The sequence below is a fragment of the Copidosoma floridanum genome, unplaced genomic scaffold (assembly GCF_036245765.1).
Source record: "Copidosoma floridanum isolate Cflo_tuat_1 unplaced genomic scaffold, Cflo_Japanese_pri ptg000034l, whole genome shotgun sequence".
Taxonomy (NCBI): Eukaryota; Metazoa; Arthropoda; class Insecta; order Hymenoptera; family Encyrtidae; genus Copidosoma; species Copidosoma floridanum.
Window position 1 is genome coordinate 9,724,421 of NW_028321911.1, and position 19,022 is coordinate 9,743,442.

Below are 19,022 nucleotides of genomic sequence, written 5' to 3' on the forward strand. Positions count from 1 at the left end.
CCCTCCCTCTATTTTCGATTCCTCCGATTTTGTGGTTATTGCGCAATGACAAAAACGTTTCCAAACTGCCTCTAGAACCCAAATACTAAGTGTCATCTGGTTTTTTTCTTGACACTAAAATTAGGCGTCATTGCCTTAACTACGGTGCTGTAGAACGTCTTTTGGATTGTCAGCATGTCATAGTTTATGTAAACCAATAATTTTCCCACTAGACTTAACTCTTAATGTACGAGATTTACGAACGAATTTTAATATTTTTTATAGCACCAAGAGATTGATTTACGTTTATTTCCATGACCAAAAGCCCGTTTTTGACCTATGATCGACAGAAAACATTAGAAGTACAAATTTTGTTAACCGTTACTGATTATATTTTATAGTTTTGCAGAGTATTTTCTTTTGAAATTTTTATAGTTCAAGGGTCCATTAAACAATTATAGTTTTCAATCCAATATAATGTATTTTACGAGACTTCACTACAAGAAAAAGTACAAGAAGTGGCCTGAATGTATAACCGTGCACCGAATGGGTCGATCGTACTATTCTTGACTAATCGAACATCTTTTGAAAATTATTCTTTATTATATGCGTATTTCTATGTTCAGAAATGTGCACAATAGTTTCCATAAGATATGTAAAATGTTGGTCTTCATTGCTGTATAAGTAAATGAGTCACAATAAATCTTAGGTTGTTTTTATTCTCTAATGACAATAGCAAATATTTGCAAAGTAACACAGCAATACACACCAAAACAGTACATGTATGAGGATGTTGAATGGTAATAAAAATATATTTTTTTAAATGCATTAGAAATGACAGACTTACTTTAACTGTTATATCTAATACTGTGGATACACTAAAACAAATGAATAAATAATGAAGCACACTGAAATGTTAAAATGATTTAAGATTTTCAATAGCATTCTTATAATGATTATAGCATGTTGCTCTTTTCTCAGAGGAAGGTTCTGTACCAGTTTACTAAATTGAAGAATTTGAGTTTACAATAGCATGAGAGGATAACTAGTATACTAGTACGCTTATATATTATGTATCTCACTCTTGCGTACTTTACTCAAATACGTTTTTAAGATTTAAGACTGATATATAAACGAACCCCGTGGACATCCGTGAGGCTATTAAGATGAGTATAGCGTTAGATGCAGATTATGTAATACGAAACCAACCATATGGTAGAGAAATGCCGATGTGTTTTCATTAGAAGTAAAGATAACTTCTGCTAAGCATAAAATAATAGTATTGGTATTCTCTTAATATTCCCTACATGGTTATACTTCTTGACTACTTGCGTGGCTTAAATTTTGCACATAGTATGTTCAGGATTATATATATCTGCTACAAGGCTCCCAGATTTTCGGGAGTTCGCCGCATGCGCAGTGCGCAATCACCCTCTCTCCATAGAGCAAGCTGGAGCGGGAGAGCCCCCTACCCAGACCTTTAACCTAAGCCCCGCCCACTTCTTACAACTTGAATGTGACTTCTTGTCAAGTAAGAGTACTTTCGACGATAGCCGCGAGGGCTAAGTCTTTTGCCCCAGCCAAACTTTTTTTTTTTTTCCATCTGCACAATTTTTATACGTTAGGTTTTTGTATTAAAAAAATATTTTGTTGGTTTGTTGCCTTTTGTACGCTTGGTTTATGCGACGAGTTGTCACTATGGACAATTTCAACAAAGCAAAATAATAAAATTTCTTTTTTAATTAAAAAAATGCTTGTAGTTTTTTTTTTTTTTTTTTTTTTAAGTGAAACTTCTTATGGCACGTTGTGAATTTTTTCGAGTGACACGAAATTTCTGAGCCCCCCACCAATCCAGCCACTCTCTCTCTCTCTCCGCGTCCCCCTTGCCACCACATGCTATACTAACTGTCATCCCTACTACTCCAACTCCAGCTGCTCTCTCTCTCCCTGACTCATCCCCCTTGCTACTACATGCTCAAATTTTTACGTACATGTGTGTGTGTGTGTGATGGGGTATTATTTGTTATTAAATAACCTCAAATTCGTATTTAAGTTGTACTTTTCTGACATATGAGTTATTGAGACGCACAAATTAAGGTGTCATTTGTTATGATTACATAACCTCAAATTCGTATTTTCGGTCTATCTTTATGAAGTTGTAGGTCGATCTTAACTCGTAGCAGTAACATATATGATTGATCCTCATATAATTTTCTGTATAGAATCAGTTCAACATTTGATACTTGAAGTTTCACTTGTATCGTGGGTCCCACGACCCATTTTTTTTTTTTTAATGTACGTTATACATATTTTTAAAAATTATGTCTCAGTATTGAAACGTTATACATGAGCTTACATAATGACATAAACGTGTCATGACACTTTATGTGTAACGTACATAAAAAAAACCAAGTACAAGTAGCACTCCGGGAGTGCAGGCAGAAGTGAAAACTTGAACTTATGGCGCGTTGGGCACTTTTTTGGGTGAGCATTTTTAGGTGCGCTCGTGACATGAGAAATTGTACATAAAAAATCAAGTTTATCAAAGCAATGTGGGCACTTTTTGAATAGACATGGAGTATAATAATATAGAAACTATATTCGAAGGAAGTGGTTTTATTTAAATAAGTAAATATTAGTAGATAGTAAATACAAAATTTATCAATTTTTTTAACACAATACCATAGCAGCAACACAAGTCAAATGAAATATTTTAATAAATAAATAAATTTTCCGTTTAATATTCATTTATAAACAAAATATAAAAAACTCTCAATCTCGTCTGTCGCGAGGGCACGAACGAATGCCCATGCAAAGACTGCGTATCAGCGTTGGTCTGAGCATTATTCTACGCTCACAATTCATGCTTGATCGCACATAGCGCCGCTGACTGGATCCCACCGAGAACTACTTCGGGCGAGAATTTGAATTCAAAATCGTATGATTTTTTTAACAGACAGTAGGCGCGGAAATTCAAATTCGAAAGAATTCTTGGTATACTATTTATGTATATAATCATGTGGCGTCTCACATCTCTCGCGCTTCAGGCTCTACTCGCCAGGTGGCCAAGCCCCTGATATTTGCTCCCGTCAAGCGGCGAAATTCTCGCACGATTCATATATAAGCGCGATCGAGTCACTCAAAGCCCACACCTCTTCTGTGTCTAAGGCAGGGAGCACGTCATCAGCCTTATTGATGAGTCCTGGCGTGCTCTCGGCGCGAAATACCTTTTTTCTCTCTTATAGACGACCTCTTGATCTCTATAATCATACAACATTATCCAATATTTTTAGGCATTAATTAGCCAATACATACAAAGATTTCTTTCGAATTTGAATTTCTGCGCGCCTACTGTCTGCTGAAAAAATCATACGATTTTGAATTTGAATTCTCGCGCCAAGTAGTTTGCGGTGAGATCCAGGCAGCGGCGCTATGTGCGATCAAGCATGAACTGTGATTGTGGAATAATGCTCAGACCAACGCTGCACTCGCTGCTGCTGCGTATAGCATGCAGTGCTCTCGCATACCCTATACACTCGGAGTATACATATAGGTATGTTATCTCGTCTGTCGCGAGAGCACGAACGAATGCTCATGCAAAGAGCGCGTATAGTATACATATATTATAAGAATACACGCGGAGTATATCTGTGTAAAATCTTGTCTGTCACGAGAACGGCTGAAAATGCTCAACCTCAAAAGTGCCCAACACGCCATAAGAAGTTTTCACTTCAAAAAAAAAGAAAAAAGACCTACAAGCATTTTTTTAATAAAAAAAATTTTTTATTTTGCTTTGTTGAAATTGTCTATAGTGACGACTCGTCGCATGTACCAAGCGTACAAAAGGCAGCTTGCTCTATGGAGAGAGGGTGATTGCGCACTGCGCATGCGGCGAACTTCTGAAAATCTGGGAGCTGTGATCTGCTAGCATATTGAGCTAGCAGAAATTTTCCAAACCTGTCAATGAGATACTGTCTTTTTAATTCTTCCCTTTCCTCAACACTTGTCACAAAAATAAATAGGCAGCTATCTAACTATTAAAATTGTGAGAGTGACATCATGGTATAAGTAAAGTACATTTACAGTAACTGCCTAATTCTCTCTGTAGGTGAAGGCTCACAAGGGCTCGTCTCTTCGTACACTCTTCTTACGATAAGACTGTTCAGCACTCATTTCACGCGTCTAAATTTTTACTTAAACTAAACAAAGATTCAGTCACACATGTGTAATGTACATGCGCGTAGGCTGCAACGTGTGTACGTGTGCGTGAGCGACGTGAGCTGCCAGCGGCTCGAATCACTACAGTCACCTGAGCTGCGTCTCAGATCTTTGTGAATGTTCATCAGTAACATACCTCTTGATTGTGCCGGTGCTAATAATAATAAAGAATAATTACAAGTCATTACTATCATTTATTACATTGGTGACGAGGATAAAATACGAGTAGCATAAGGACAGTTATAGTTTGGTCAGAAAGTCAACTACAAACACGAGTAACATGACGTGGAACTCAAAACCGATGGAAAAGCTCAACCCATCCGAGTGGAGTTTATTCGCCGAATCCGTTGCGACGCCTAAAAAAGAAAATAAAGCAGTAAAAGCCCAGTTAGAAAAAGACTTTTTACTGTTAGAACAATAATTTTTAGTGTTTGTACAATAGAAATTACTGCCCGGAATGGTAAAAACTAGGTTGGCCAGAGTAAAAAGTCCCTAGTCGGCGGAATGATACCAGATTACCATTCCAGCGCAGTAATTTTTATTATATTTTTCTTTCAGTTTAACGTTATTTAAAAACCAGGCATACGTACTTTTGAGGAGCCTTTGTTCGCCGGAGCTGCCGGCAACGAAGTCATTAGATTAATTACGCGCCACCATCAAAAACCACCTCCAACCGGCGCCGAGCGTGATAATAGAACGCTTTAAGTTCAAGGAGTGTAAACAATCCTATGGTCAAGATGGTAAATCGTATGTGGTGAGACTAAAAAGTGCAGCAACCTACTGCGATTTTGGGGCCAGTTTGGACAATCACTTCCACGATTAACTTGTCTGGGGTATCGCGAGTGGAAACGTTAAAAAGAGACTCTTAGGAAAAAGCAACTAACGCACCAACACGTGAAAGATGGAAACAGCAGTCAAGGCAGTGGTGAGAGATGTGGCGCACATACAGTCAAGGAAGCGCTGATTCATGCAATTTCGTTTCCAAGAAATCGATGAAAACAGAGTCACCCAAGGAATCAACGGGCAACGCGCCCAAGGTTTGTTATTGTTGTGGTTACAGGGGACACTTTGCGAATAAGTGCAAATTTAAAAATTGTAAGTGTAACAAATGCGACTAAGAAGGGCATTTGCAAAGTATGTGTAGAGGCACAGAAACTAGCACGCGCGTGCCTAAGCATACCAATACCATCATGGAAAGAACAAAATTTTGTTAAGGATGTGGGGTACGCTGAAATTTGAACTCAAGAAACTCTTCAATGTTAAAGAATACACGTAGTGGTCGTGGTGGTGCAGCAGTAGAGTTGCAGTTTCGTCGATGCCCAAGGTTAAGCAGCATATGGTGCGGTTAGTACTTGGATTGATGACCGTTAAAGTCTCGCCGTTTTGCCTGTGCTGTTGATCTTCGGAGGTCGATTAAGGTAGAGTCTATCATCCACAGGCCTATCTACAATGCATCATCTGTTAGTGCATTCAAAACACGCATAACACTCAAATGTATAAAAGGCCCATTATTACGTTCTGCTGAGATATGGCAACAGTGTCGATCAGCTATTCAGCTCGTCATAGTCGTCATACATTTGCTACACACACTCACGCATGTGGATATATATATGCGGCTGCTCTGTTGCCAAATATTTGAGACATTCACATATGCACCAGACAAGTTAAATGACAATTGTTAAATCCCGTAACAAAATTTCTGCACCATATCGTGCAACATATCGTACATGATATCTTACAAGATATCCTACACAAAATCTTATAGGATATCGTGAAAGATTTCTTGCATGATAGTCTACAAGATATCCTACCCGATATTAAGCAAGATTTTCGGCAACTAAAAAATAAAGAAGTATAAATTGTAACGCATGTAATTTTAAATTTTTTCTGCTTAGAAGCTGTTAGAAAAGCTAATATAAGTAGTAAAAAAAAAGCATCTGTTTGCTCCAGTTAGGGTATTTGACCCTAGTCCGCAGAGACCGTAGTCTAGTGTCTTACCCACTTGGCCAGAGTGGATTAGACACTCGGAAATGAATTTACGTTTTTATGAGGTACGTCTGAAATTTATGTTTATTATTTCATCATTTCGTGAATAATATTTACCACCTTGGTTACCTAATTGATAATTAACATCTTATAAATGTACATTTTATGTTGTTTCGTGTCTCTTAACACGTTCGTCAACATAAATCTAGTAATTGATTTTACAACTACTTTTCGTTCATGGATTTTACTTATACTACACATATACTTTTCATTTCAAGGGAAAATTGGTCGATATTTAAAAGTGTAATAAATTTATTGTAAGTGTCACAACAAAGTTGTAGATTACCTTTTCCTCTTTGATACTTTAATCTGGGTATCGAATACCAGCAGGGAAGATAATATTTTTCACTTATTTATGCAGTACTCAGATAAGTTACATAAATTCTTACAACACAAGTTTATACATAAAATAAAGTTTTTTTTAAAACTATTTGATTGAAACAAAAATTAGGAAAATTTTTTCTTAACTCGAATAAAAGACTGTACAAAAGCATTATCTTAAAAACATAATAACATCATCAAATGTTATTTTATGTAGTTTTGTTGAATTCATTAAAAATTTGTTTTAAAAATTGTTCGATTTACACAAGAAAATTGATATTTTTGTAACTGTTCTCAAAACCTGTCAAAATTATTTCGTAAGAACATAGAAACCTTATTAAATGTTGTTTTACGTAAAACTCAATTTAAGTAATTTTATTTTTCATAAAGTCAATCATAATAATTCTGTTTACATAGTTTAGTGAAAATGAATTATTACAATTGTAAAAAAAAAATATTCATTTTGTTTTACATTTTTAATAATAAAGATTAGGTTTTAGCAGAATAACAAAGTTTTTTAAATAATTATGAAAGTTTATTTAGTGCTACAGTTTTTCTGCACTGCAAAAAGCAAATAATTCACAGCTTCAGTACTAAAGATTAAATTTCAATACGTTTATATAATGTATGTCAAATAAAAGTGTTAATTTCACCCATAATGTATGATACTATTGACTATAAAAGTTAAATAATCAACCTCAAATAATTAAAAAATATGAAGAGTATACAGAACTTTTTATGCTAACGCTATAAGATCAGAAGTCTAGCACCGTTAGCTAGAACATTAGTTTTAGACCCAGATTTATCGGGCTTTAGACACATGTATTTCCATAATCTTTCTTTCTAATTAACTGACTTATCTAATTGTTAGTTTCTATTTCTTAGAACATTTTATGCATCTATAATAGACTGAAAATTTTTTGTTTAATGTATGATGGTTTGAAAAGGTGTACATAAGGTCAGAATATCATTTCTCTGCTTTTTCAAGGAAAACTCATGAATGTATGTTTATTTAAAATAAAACAAGAATACCATTTTTTTTAAGAATCTAAAAATATGTGTGATAAGAAATTTTTATTTTTATTTTTATTTCAAGCAGTATTAACAACATTCTCAGGGCAGAATAGTGATGTGCAAACTATCTTCAATAAATATGTTATACATTACACAACTTTTACCGCTTGCGCTTCCTACAAATAAGTACTCACCGTTTCCATTAATGACATTTATTTTGATGATTATACATATAGGTATGTTTAAAGAGAGTAGTAAAGCAGGTACCTATAATTTTTTTAGTAAAAACAATTTAAAAACTTGAGTCTGAGAACAAAAACACAGTAAATAATCGATATACTTCTTAAAAATTATCATTGTCGCTGTCATGAGTATTGTATCTTGTATCTTCATGAACAGTACCTTTAAAATTGTTAAATATGTGTATAAATATGTATTTATTTACTTTGTGTAGTAGTATTGAAAAGATTTCAATCCCATTACATTTCAGCATACTAAAGTGAGACAACTTACACAATTTTTAAATAATATAAATGATTGAGAAGCATTACTTGATGACAATTTATTTATTGTAAAAATAAGTTTCGTGTTTTCAAAAGTATAGAACTAAATGAAAATTACATTAATATTTTGAAAACTTTTTTGTTTTGCTATTTTAATTTAACGTGCATTAATAAGAATGCAAAGTAAACCCTATATGATATTTCTTCACCATATTTCACAATTTCTTTTTAACAAAACGGTGAAAAAAGAATTATCATTAAAATTATGAAAATACAGTAAATTAAATAAAATTATAGGAAATTACATTTGATGATGTTATTACATTTTTGAAATAAAGTTTTTTTACAGTCTCTTATTCGAGTTGAGAAAAAATTTTTCTAATTTTTGTTTAAATCTAAAATTTTTTTACAAGAACTTTATTTTATGTATGAACTTATGTTGTAAGAACTTATGTAATTTATTTGAGTACTGTATAAATCAGTGAAAAATATTATCTTTTCTGCTAGTATTCGATACCCAGATTAATGTGTTAAAGAGGCAAAGGTTATTTACAACTTTGTTGTGATAACGACAATAAACTTATTAGACTCCAGCGGGAATTTGCAATCGTAACAAAAAACATAAGGACGTAAATTCTTTACCTAATGTCCAATCCACTCTGGCCAAGTGAATTAGACACTCTACTACGAGTCCTCCGGACCAAAAGGTTCAAATCCCCTAACTGGAATATAGAGATGCTTTTTTTTTACTACTTATATTAGCTTTTCTAACAGCTTTTAAGCAGAAAAAATTCAAAATTACATGGATTACAATTTGTACTTTTTTATTTTTTAGTTGCCAAAAATCTTGCTTAAAGTTGTGGGGGATGTCTTGTACACTATCGTGCAAGAAGTCTTACGCGATATCCTATAACATTTCGTGTAGTATATTTGTAAGATATGGTGTAGGATATCTTGCACCATATCGCGCAGAAATTTTGTCACGGGATGATTCACTACTTCGTATTTATACTGGTAACCCAACAGTTTTAAAATTGTATAAAATAGTCTGAATTGTAAATTTTTCAAAGGTATATTTCTCAGAATTTTCTTAGTTACTTAGTAGCTCTTTTTGCCTGTATTCGAAAAGTCCCATTGTAACCTGTGTTGAAATATTAAACTTGCAACTTTATTATTTCAAAAACCAATGTGGTAGAAATATTTTTTTATAATTTATTTCGAAAAAGAAAAATTTAATCTGTAACATACATTTTTTTTAAGAGAACCGAAGTTAAAAAGTGGTGGGTGATATCGACTACCTTAACTATTTCTCTGATGCTTCGTTAACGTGATCATAAGTGTGATTGAGTTTGTTCTAGTGTTTATGCGTGTTTATACGTGTAAACATCTGGTCATAACTCAGATCTGCACCAATGGCTAATAAATCTATTCTTGTATAAAAGAAAGGCCATGTCTGAGCCTAGGGGTGATGATGAATAATAATTATATATATGTGTGTGTGTGCTGAGGTTCGTAAGGACTTGTACATTTTTGGCAAATTTTATTTTTATTCATCATGATTAATAATAAAAAAATAATCAGCACCATGATGATAGAAGCAAAAATATAATTTTACATAACATTATTATTTATCGAAATAATCATGCAACCAAACCTAACATTGTAACATTGAATATAATATAATATATGAATGATAATATATAGTAGTAGAAATACATAAACATAACTCATTACCATGCATATACCAGAATTTAAGAACAGTCCCACAAGCATTCACCCTAGTTTTTTTCTAAGCCATGTAGTTAACGGACAAGTTTAAGTTGATATTTTATACGGGTATACATAAATAGTTTATTTTGTGTGCATCCGATGATTAAGTTAGCCATCGACAAAATTCTTCATTAAACTTTACAGTAATAATTCCAAATCTTTTACATCTATATCCACATTCTGTAGAGATATGGCAATGTATATCGAAATGTTTTGGTGAAACTTGCTCGCCTTTGCAGTGCATGTAAATAATGTAACTATAAAATATAAAATAAAGTTTTCAATTTTCAATTTCTAGTTTTTTATTAGCTTTGGAAGAATAACTTGATATTATTCCAGAAAAAGAGATAAAAACGCAATTACAAGTTATTGTTTCAGCTCAATTTCTACTTGTTTGTTTTCACTGCAAACACACACAATTTCATAAAATAGAACGTACGCTATTATATAATGAAACTCACTATTAACAGTTAAAAAGTTTTAACACATGTTCATGCACATGCAAGAAGACTCGGAAAAATTCTTTTAATCCCTAATAATCTGTTTTCATACAAGTGAAAATCATACTAGAGAGTAACAGACGAGAAGTGGTAATAACCGATAACAAAAAATAATGAAATCCAGACTTGAGAAAAAAAATTAGATTAAGTAACAGTTATCATCAGTTAATAATTAATATCTTAAATAATATTTACCGTCTCAAATAGCATATATAAAAGTTAAAAAAAAAACTTATAAATTTAATGAATTGTAACTAATTAAAAATTATAGCGTACGATATTTAGTTGTTATTAATTACTATGCAATTTCTAAGTAATGAATAACAATTTTTATACATTGTAAATGGTTGTTGATAATTTTTTTTTGTCTCTGAATGCTGAAATGAAACTCTACCTTAAAGTTCACATTTAAAACAAAAGTAACCATGTATGAATAATAATTGACAATAGCTATTGAAAACATCAACTAAGAGTATATAATCAATCAATAATGAATATTATCCGTCTGAAATGTTCACTTCATTATCTAATTTCTAATAATTATTTTTTAATGCCTGATATTTTTATAAATAAATAATAATAATTCAATGAGTAAGATTTATTTTGTGCAAAACACATACTTTTTTTATAAAATTTTGACAGGTTTTTAATTTTATTTTCTGTAAGGAGTTATAACCAATTAAAAGATCTATAGTTCGTGTTGTGTTTCCCCGAAAAACAATTATTTTATAAGTACTAAACTAAGTATATATTGTACAATATTTTGCGATGATTCAAAATAATACAGGGGTAAATGATCCAATTACTACGCAGGCAGAAATTACTGCGTACTTGACAGTAATAATACACAAAATGAGACGAACAGACTCGATAATTCGTGTACTCCAGACATTGTAACACGTTAAAACATTAAAAATGTTCCAACCTGAATATTACTTTGCATTATGGCATTCATAATTGTTGAACTAAATCACTTTTAACGAATCCAACCTACAAAAGTTCGTAGTCGTTCGTAGTAATTGGTGCGCAGTAGTTAGATCTGGACTTCAACATGCACACCTTACGGGAAATATCTGCGCAGTAGTTGGGGCGCAGTAACTGATGCTGGCTTTAAAACTATGCGCAGTAATACAAACAAGTGATATCAGCTCTAAAACAATTATTTTTAAAAAAATTACTAACATAACAGAATAATGTTTCTCGTTTTAGTGGCATTAGATGCTACAAATAAAGATAATATAAAACTGCTTTAATTTACATCGAAAAACATCGAGAAATGAATAGTTTAGCACAGTCGAAAATTTCAGCGCACAGTAATTGGGTCATTTACCCCTATGTCAATACTTTTATTTAAGCAGGACTTGATCACGATACTATGCCTTTTTGGAGGTCTAAGAAAACTGAGAATTTGATTATTCTCATTCTGACGTTTCATGATAAAAGAAGAACTTTAAAAAGTAGGAAAAATATGTATCTAATTCCTCTTTTTTACATTCTTTTATAAAAATCTAAAAAATATCAAACTACACTAATGTGACTTATAGTTTGTGTTATTTTAAAGAAATCATTGAAAAAAGATTTAAAAAACCAGAGTAGCCAAGAGAGATATTGAAAACTTGCAAGCTTCCACAGTCCTTACAGTAATATTAATGGTTTAAAATTTTATGTACTAACTAACGATGACTTTTTTTTTAATTTAAAAAATGAAACATTATCTTTGATATTAACTGAGGATTTGTATTTTTACACCATAACAAATCATCATAGTTAAAATTTTTAAATTACTTATTGCTAGTCATGCGAAGTAACATCAGTTGTATTCGCTTCGTGCAGCAATTTGAAACAACGCTACCTGCAAGGGAAAAATTGTCGATACTAACAGACAAGAATACATAAAATCTTAAGGACAATTATATCCATTTCATATCAGAAATTTTTTTTTTTCTATGAAATTGTAAAAAAAGCATCATTTGCTACTTATATTATATGCTGTTTGGGACTGAAAAATCTTATTTTAGTTGTTAAATATGTATTATCATTGAAATAAACACTTGTAATACATCATTGTGTACTTGAATATGTTTTGAACTTATTAGCTTATACATTTAACTGTAAATTCTTGCAATATTCTAGTACTGCTTTTTTTGATTCTTCGATCTTGAAAAAGAGCTACTATAATATAAGTATCAGAATCCACAAAATATACATTTGCATTACTCGAAAGCTCTTTTAAAAATAACTTATTTATTAAAGTAATGTGCTGACCATAAAATGAGAAAAGGTTGCTACCTTTTTTTTGAAAAGAATTTTATTACAATTCTGAATTTATGAACTAACTAAAAGTCAAGCAAAAAGTTGTTATTAATGAATCCACCAATATTCCAAAAACTCACGATAAGTCAAGATGCAAATGCACTATTGTTGAAAAAGAAATACTTAAACAGTATATAGATAAAATTAAATAAAAATTCGGCGAGCTTAGAGATAGTATTCGCATCCACTCTACTAATAGTGTACAGTTTTTTACAGATATTGATTCACTTCTAATTATGCTGTCAAGACTTTTAGAAACAGTAATGTAGTTTATGAAACAGTTATTATGTAATATCAGGTGGAAAAAAAAAATGAAAGTTGTTACAGTATTAAAACCTGTACACAAGTAGAAAACTGGTAGGCGTTAAAGAAAAGCAATTAGCCAATACAATGATTTTAGTAGAAAGCATTAATATATATCCATACCAATATCTTCTTTTTGTATTTTTATGGATATATTATACGTTACGTATCTAATTCAAAAAGTTTAATCACAAGATCGTTTTTAAGACGTCTAAACAAAGGTATCTTGTTCAGGGTATTCTGCCTTAAATAACTTTTTTCTGCTTTCGTAATACTCTGAACAAATGAAAAAAAGTTCCTTCAATTAAAGTAGGTGATTGAATTCGAAAGTTAATGTTGGATTCTACTTTCCCTGGAAACAGTTTTATCTTAAATAAATTCTTATAAATATTCACAAGCAACTGCTTTGCTATTTTAATTCTAAGAATATAAGGCCGGAAAAAAATGAAAAAATAATGAAAAAATTACAAAAATTATTTTTATAAAGGATAAAAGCTCAATAAAAAATAAAGATTCCATTGAGATCATTTCATTGAGCAGTGAAGTCATGTTACAATAGTTAAATCCCACTTGTAATAAAGAGTTATTTTTATAATGGTATTACTTTGTGAATTAGAAGACGCACGGTACTTACATTACTCTACTTGATGGGAATACAGTAGTAATAGTAATAATAGTAACTGTTGTATTAATAAAAGGTGTAATAATTAGATACATATGTTATAGCTAATATGTATATAATTATCTTATACAATGAAACATGTAGTGATTTAAGGTAATACATATAGAAGCTGAGGTTAGATACGTGGCTTAGGCTGCGCATGTTCCAGTCTCCTGGGCTCCACCTATTGACTTGGATCAAACCATCTTTGAAATGTCTTTGGTCCACTGCAAACATATATACTGTAGGATCTATTCTTATTTTACTGATCGTAGTCAGTTATTAGTATAATTATAAAATTGGGATGTTTAGTTTAGTTAATCATTTGATATTAATTGTCTATTTGCTAAAGTTTCTTTTGCTATTTTGTTAAATGCTTTACCAATATTTAAACTTTTTTTTCATAATTGTGAGTTAAAAATTGTGATATCAGAAAATAAAGTAGTTTAGTATAAATAATTTAGCCAATTGTACGTCTTAAATCTAAGAATAACTGAACAATCAATCACACAAATTGGAGGTCTAAGAATATTTTCGATTGAAGTAATTCATACAATTACTTCATTCAGACAAATTAAAAGCACTTTCTATTATTTTTTATGTTTTGATAAAAGTTCTTATTCACTTATTCTTTGAATTTTAATAATATATAAGTAAGATTTTCCATACGATATAATAGCACTGAAAATTCCAGAATAAAACGATTATTTCTACCGAAATTCTAGTAATATAATGTCTTAATTGACATGCATTTAAAAACCATTTCATGTAATTTTTTTTCAAAACATTTATCGACACAATTATAAATTATGAGTTAAATAAACATTAGTTTAGAATCGTTGTAACGATTTTTTTATTCCATGCCTTATTAAACATTTACCTTACATACTTAATCAGCACTTGTGATGTATTCTTTGGCACCTCATTGTGTTATAATATGCTGGTAATATAAAGTATTTTTATCTTAACCTATACGTATCTTTACTTATCGTAGGTACAAAATCTTTGCACCCTTTAAGCTGGACTTTGTCCCTTTAATCAATTTGTGCCTATGGGTGGAAAAGTACTTTTCCACCCTTGGGTGGTTTTGGGAGGCTGGTACTTCCTCGGGAAAAAAAGTAGTCCGATACTCGTTCGAAAAGTCTCCTTTACGAACCTCGTTACGAACCTCGCCTTCGGCTCGGGCCGCAAACCTCTCGGTTCGCAAACAAAGACTTTTCAAACTCGTAGGAAAACTACTATTCAAACTCTCATAGGCCCAAAGTACTTTTTTTCCTAGGGTGCAAAGTAATTACCTACGACTTCGCGCCCTTGGAAAAAAACGTCGTTTGCACCTTAAGCACAAACATACCTGAATTTTGCTCTTCGAGCAAAATTTTTTTTACTTTGCGCCCATGTTATTAAAACTCCTGTTGGTTTCATTTTTCTGTGAACCCCACTTAAATTATAGTCTTGCAATTACACCTTGAATTCTCGTACGATGTTCCCTTTAAAACTTCCCCGCAAGAAATATGAGGTAGGCTTATGCTAGAGTTATAATAATTGCGTTTATATGATTGTATGTTTTTGATGCTAGTAACCTTTTTGTAGTAGCAATTTGAGGCAAACAATCTTACATATGGGTTTTGCTGAAAATCATTTCTTTTTTTTTTTTTTAGTTAATGTGGTATACTTGTATCTTGAGATGAAGATCATCAAATACTACTTGTACCAGTAATATGTACCTGTTTCATATTGTATGCATTTGGTTAAAACTTTTTTTTTATATATAAGGCCATTTAACTTATGTAGGCAGACGTTTCGTTTGGTTCTCACACTCTGTCATGTTAATTTTAATCTAATATTTATGCTGTAAAGTTCAACTTATTGAACTTCCTGGCATTTAAGCGTATTAACACAGGCATCAAAAGAAACCTGTGGATATTTAAATGCTTTGACTTTAAATCTAAAGTATACTTGACTCTACGTATTCCAAATATCAGGACTAAAGACTATAGGTGTGACAGGTGCACAACAAGCAGTGATGAGGGCAAATCCAATTTCTACAGCTCATGCGTTCACTTTAGAGTGTCACATCATCTTGACTCCACCTTCGGGCAAATATATTTACATGTATACGTACATTTTTATACATTTCTTTACTGTATGGTTGTTCAACTACCTTTATGTAGTCCATGTCCTGGAGTATTTTGCAACTGTAAGACTACTAGCAGAATTGAAAAGACTGATTTTTATGCAAAATTTCCTTAGAAACATGGGAAAATAGTTAAAAAACAATAAAAAAGTGGAAAAATTTTTTTTATTTGACAACTTTCAAAAATCCTGCCGATATCACCATTCCTACTGCTGCTAGAGACATTTCACAACTGTCATTAATTTCGTCATCAAATATCGTATGTATGAATAAGATACTTGAAAAATCTATTTTTTAACGTTGATAACATTTTAATTGAAAAAAATTGCGGAAAACTTTTCCGATTAAAAATATTTAAAATTACGTAAACAAAATTTGCTCAACAAATTTTTATATCACACTAAGACTTAATAGCTCCCAACTATCTTTACAAAAATCAGATTACCAACTTGCAAAATATTGTGTAGTTTTTTGTAAATTATTTTTTAAAGGAACAGTTTAAGGCATCATAGTAGATAAGCTATGGCGATTCCAGCCCAGGTGGGCTCGAGTCGCCACGTCGCCAGGCGATTTCGTCCCACTCCCTCTCTGCGGCGAGCAGCCTCTCTTTTTGGGTGGAGTGCTCCCTGCTGCAGCCAATGGGCAAGCAGGAGCTGTGGCTCCCTCGCACTTCTTGTGCGTGCGCTGCTGGAGGTTGCGTGCGCCATCTGCAGCGCTGCTTGAGTTTGCGCACGCTGTTTGAGTTTATGCGTAATGTGCATTAGCGCCTGTAGCACCGCGTGTGCCAGCTGGTAACGTACAACGCAGTTTGAGTAGCCGTGCGATGCAATGTGCATAAGTCGTCTGCAGCGCTGTTTGAATGTGCGAAATCGTGTGCAGCTTGTGCAAGTGGTAGTTATATGCATACAAAACCTTTTGTGTGTAGCGAGCGCGTTGCATGATAATGTAGGATGTGGTGTGGTAGGGAAATAATTGTTTAACAGTTTTTGTTTTATTTTTAAAATCAGTTTCTTGACATCCCCACTCATTGGACTGTATTGAACTATACGGTCGTGCAAAATTAAGCAATAAGCTGATGTATTGGCAGGAAAATTTGTATGCGACTCAAATTCTAGCCTCACATCTACTGGAGCATTTTTCAATGACTCGTTTTGTTTTGAACAATCGAGGACGATTAAAGGTATTCAATTGAGAAAGTGCTGTTTGCCCAGTGAAGGTGTACAATCTTTGCCATAGTATGAATTTTGAAAATTAGCATACATATGATATAGCAATGCATACTGGTTACGCGTTATATCAAGATTCAGATCACCATAAGGATAATATTGTGAATTTAAGTAGAGTTTCACATTTCTTATGTTGCAGTGATCAAACATACTAGCGCTTACATTTTTTGATTTTTACAGTTAGTTTGAAAGGCTAAAATAACGTAACGTAGCTTTTCCAACTGATTTGATGTTTTAACTGTCCATATATGTTTGGATGTGCTAGGTAATAGGGGTACTCATATACTTCTTAAGTTCGAAAACTCATAGGTATAAACTTGTCTTTTTGCAGATAATTTATTAAATGAATTTTATGAGAATCTGACATTACCACATATGGAATAAGGCACTCAAGCTTTAATATTACTATTTTAAAGTCATTTCAAATTGTTACGTCCGTGGGATCAGCAGCATTAGCATTAACTGGAGTTTGCAACACGGCATTTATATTGTTTCTTGCTCTTGTAAGTAGAAGCTTATGTTTTACATTAACAACTATCTTACGGGAGTCTTCAGCAAAACCCAAAATCATATTCAGTGGAAGCATGATATCAAAGTAACCGTAATAATAAGTAAGATCATTAGCTTCTTCTCCAACACCCAGCCAACCGGCATTTATCATAAATATTTGATCAGGACGAAGTGATAACCAATTTTTCATAAGAGTTGTTAATCCAACATTTTTGCACTTGTCGACCTCTATGGCATTTATCTCATATCTTATTTCCTTAAATAAGTGGCAGATTGCGTTGCTTATCAAAGCAGTATTTGTTACTGCTGTATTTCCATCTGCTTTGAACAATCTTCCATAACCATGTAAAGAACTTCTGGATGGTAGAAGACACAAATCTTGATGTTGAATTAAAATTCGAATTTCATCGCTGTTACCATATGTTGAAGATGCATACGGCTGATGAGCATGAATCTCATAGTGCGCAATAAATTCATTAAATATGACTGGAGACTGAATATTTAGAATCTCGTCCAATTTTCATACAACAAAAAGTATTCAACTTATTTTCCATCAAGGTTTCTTATTTTTAAACCGAGACTTTTTATAAATTGAATGTTTTGATGAGTTAGTTTTTGACGTGTTGGCTGTCTTGTTAGATGTCTCGATGCTTTTATGGACTGTTTTTTCTGACGTATCAACGGTTAGAGCTCGTCGTTGACTGAGTGCTGGAGTGCATATTGAGCTACCTATATGATTTGTTTGATTATAAATGATACCCATTATGAAGAGGGTTTTATATGCGATCTTATAGTTATGACTTCACCACGAAAATTAACTAAATTACCGTCCTGATCTACTATACGTACTTGAATATAATTAATAATACGTCTAATAATCGGTAAATTAATTATTTGTGAAGGTACTTCAATACTTTTATATTCTGGTGGTACAGCTGAAAAAAATTCATAAATTGTATGCACTTTGTTGCTATTTATGTAAGCTCCTCTCGTAATGTTACATTCAACTCTTAATGCGTTTATCTTTAGAATAGCTACAGGTAAGTCTGAAATAGAAGTGGTATTGTTGTAAGAACTCGCTGAGTGGAACCTAATAGACGACCTGTAGAATCCTTCGGTCTAAAGTCAATGGTATGGCTGAACTTGATAACACTTCGAAGCGTATTATTGTTCGGCGTAATATCAAGATTTATCTTGCGAGGTTGTAATACCTCAATTAAAAATGACTTAATATCTTCGATCTCATAACTACTGGTTGGTAATACAATAACTTGATTGTCGACGTAAAATTTATTACAATTGTCATCAATATTTGGTATTAAATTGAATGACAAAACTTCTACTAAGCCAAGAACGTAGCTGTGTTTTGGCAATAATTCAATAGGTGGAAAATACTGTGCCTTTAAAACAGAAGAAGTACCAGAAAGGCTTAGTGTTAAGGTTTCTTCCATCATTGTCAAAGTATAACTACGAGGTTTCTCTTGAAGTAAGAAAGTTATATTTGTTTTGCAAGAAACTTTAAGC

General features: G+C 32.5%; 1 protein-coding gene across 3 annotated transcripts in view; it reads right to left on the minus strand.

Annotated features, from left to right (window-relative positions):
- LOC106643049 (DAZ-associated protein 2) overlaps nucleotides 1-19,022 on the minus strand; it is a 210,361-nt gene that overhangs the window by 135,340 nt on the left and 55,999 nt on the right. For 2 of the 3 annotated variants that reach the window (XM_089597600.1, XM_089597599.1), the window contains exon 1: nucleotides 5,470-5,564. The exons of the other annotated variant lie outside the window; for it this stretch is intronic. In XM_089597600.1, the coding sequence (XP_089453726.1) occupies nucleotides 5,470-5,533 (64 nt within the window). In that variant the 5' untranslated portion in view covers nucleotides 5,534-5,564. Of the gene's footprint in view, nucleotides 1-5,469; nucleotides 5,565-19,022 lie in introns of those variants that run through there. 3 annotated transcript variants of the gene reach the window in all.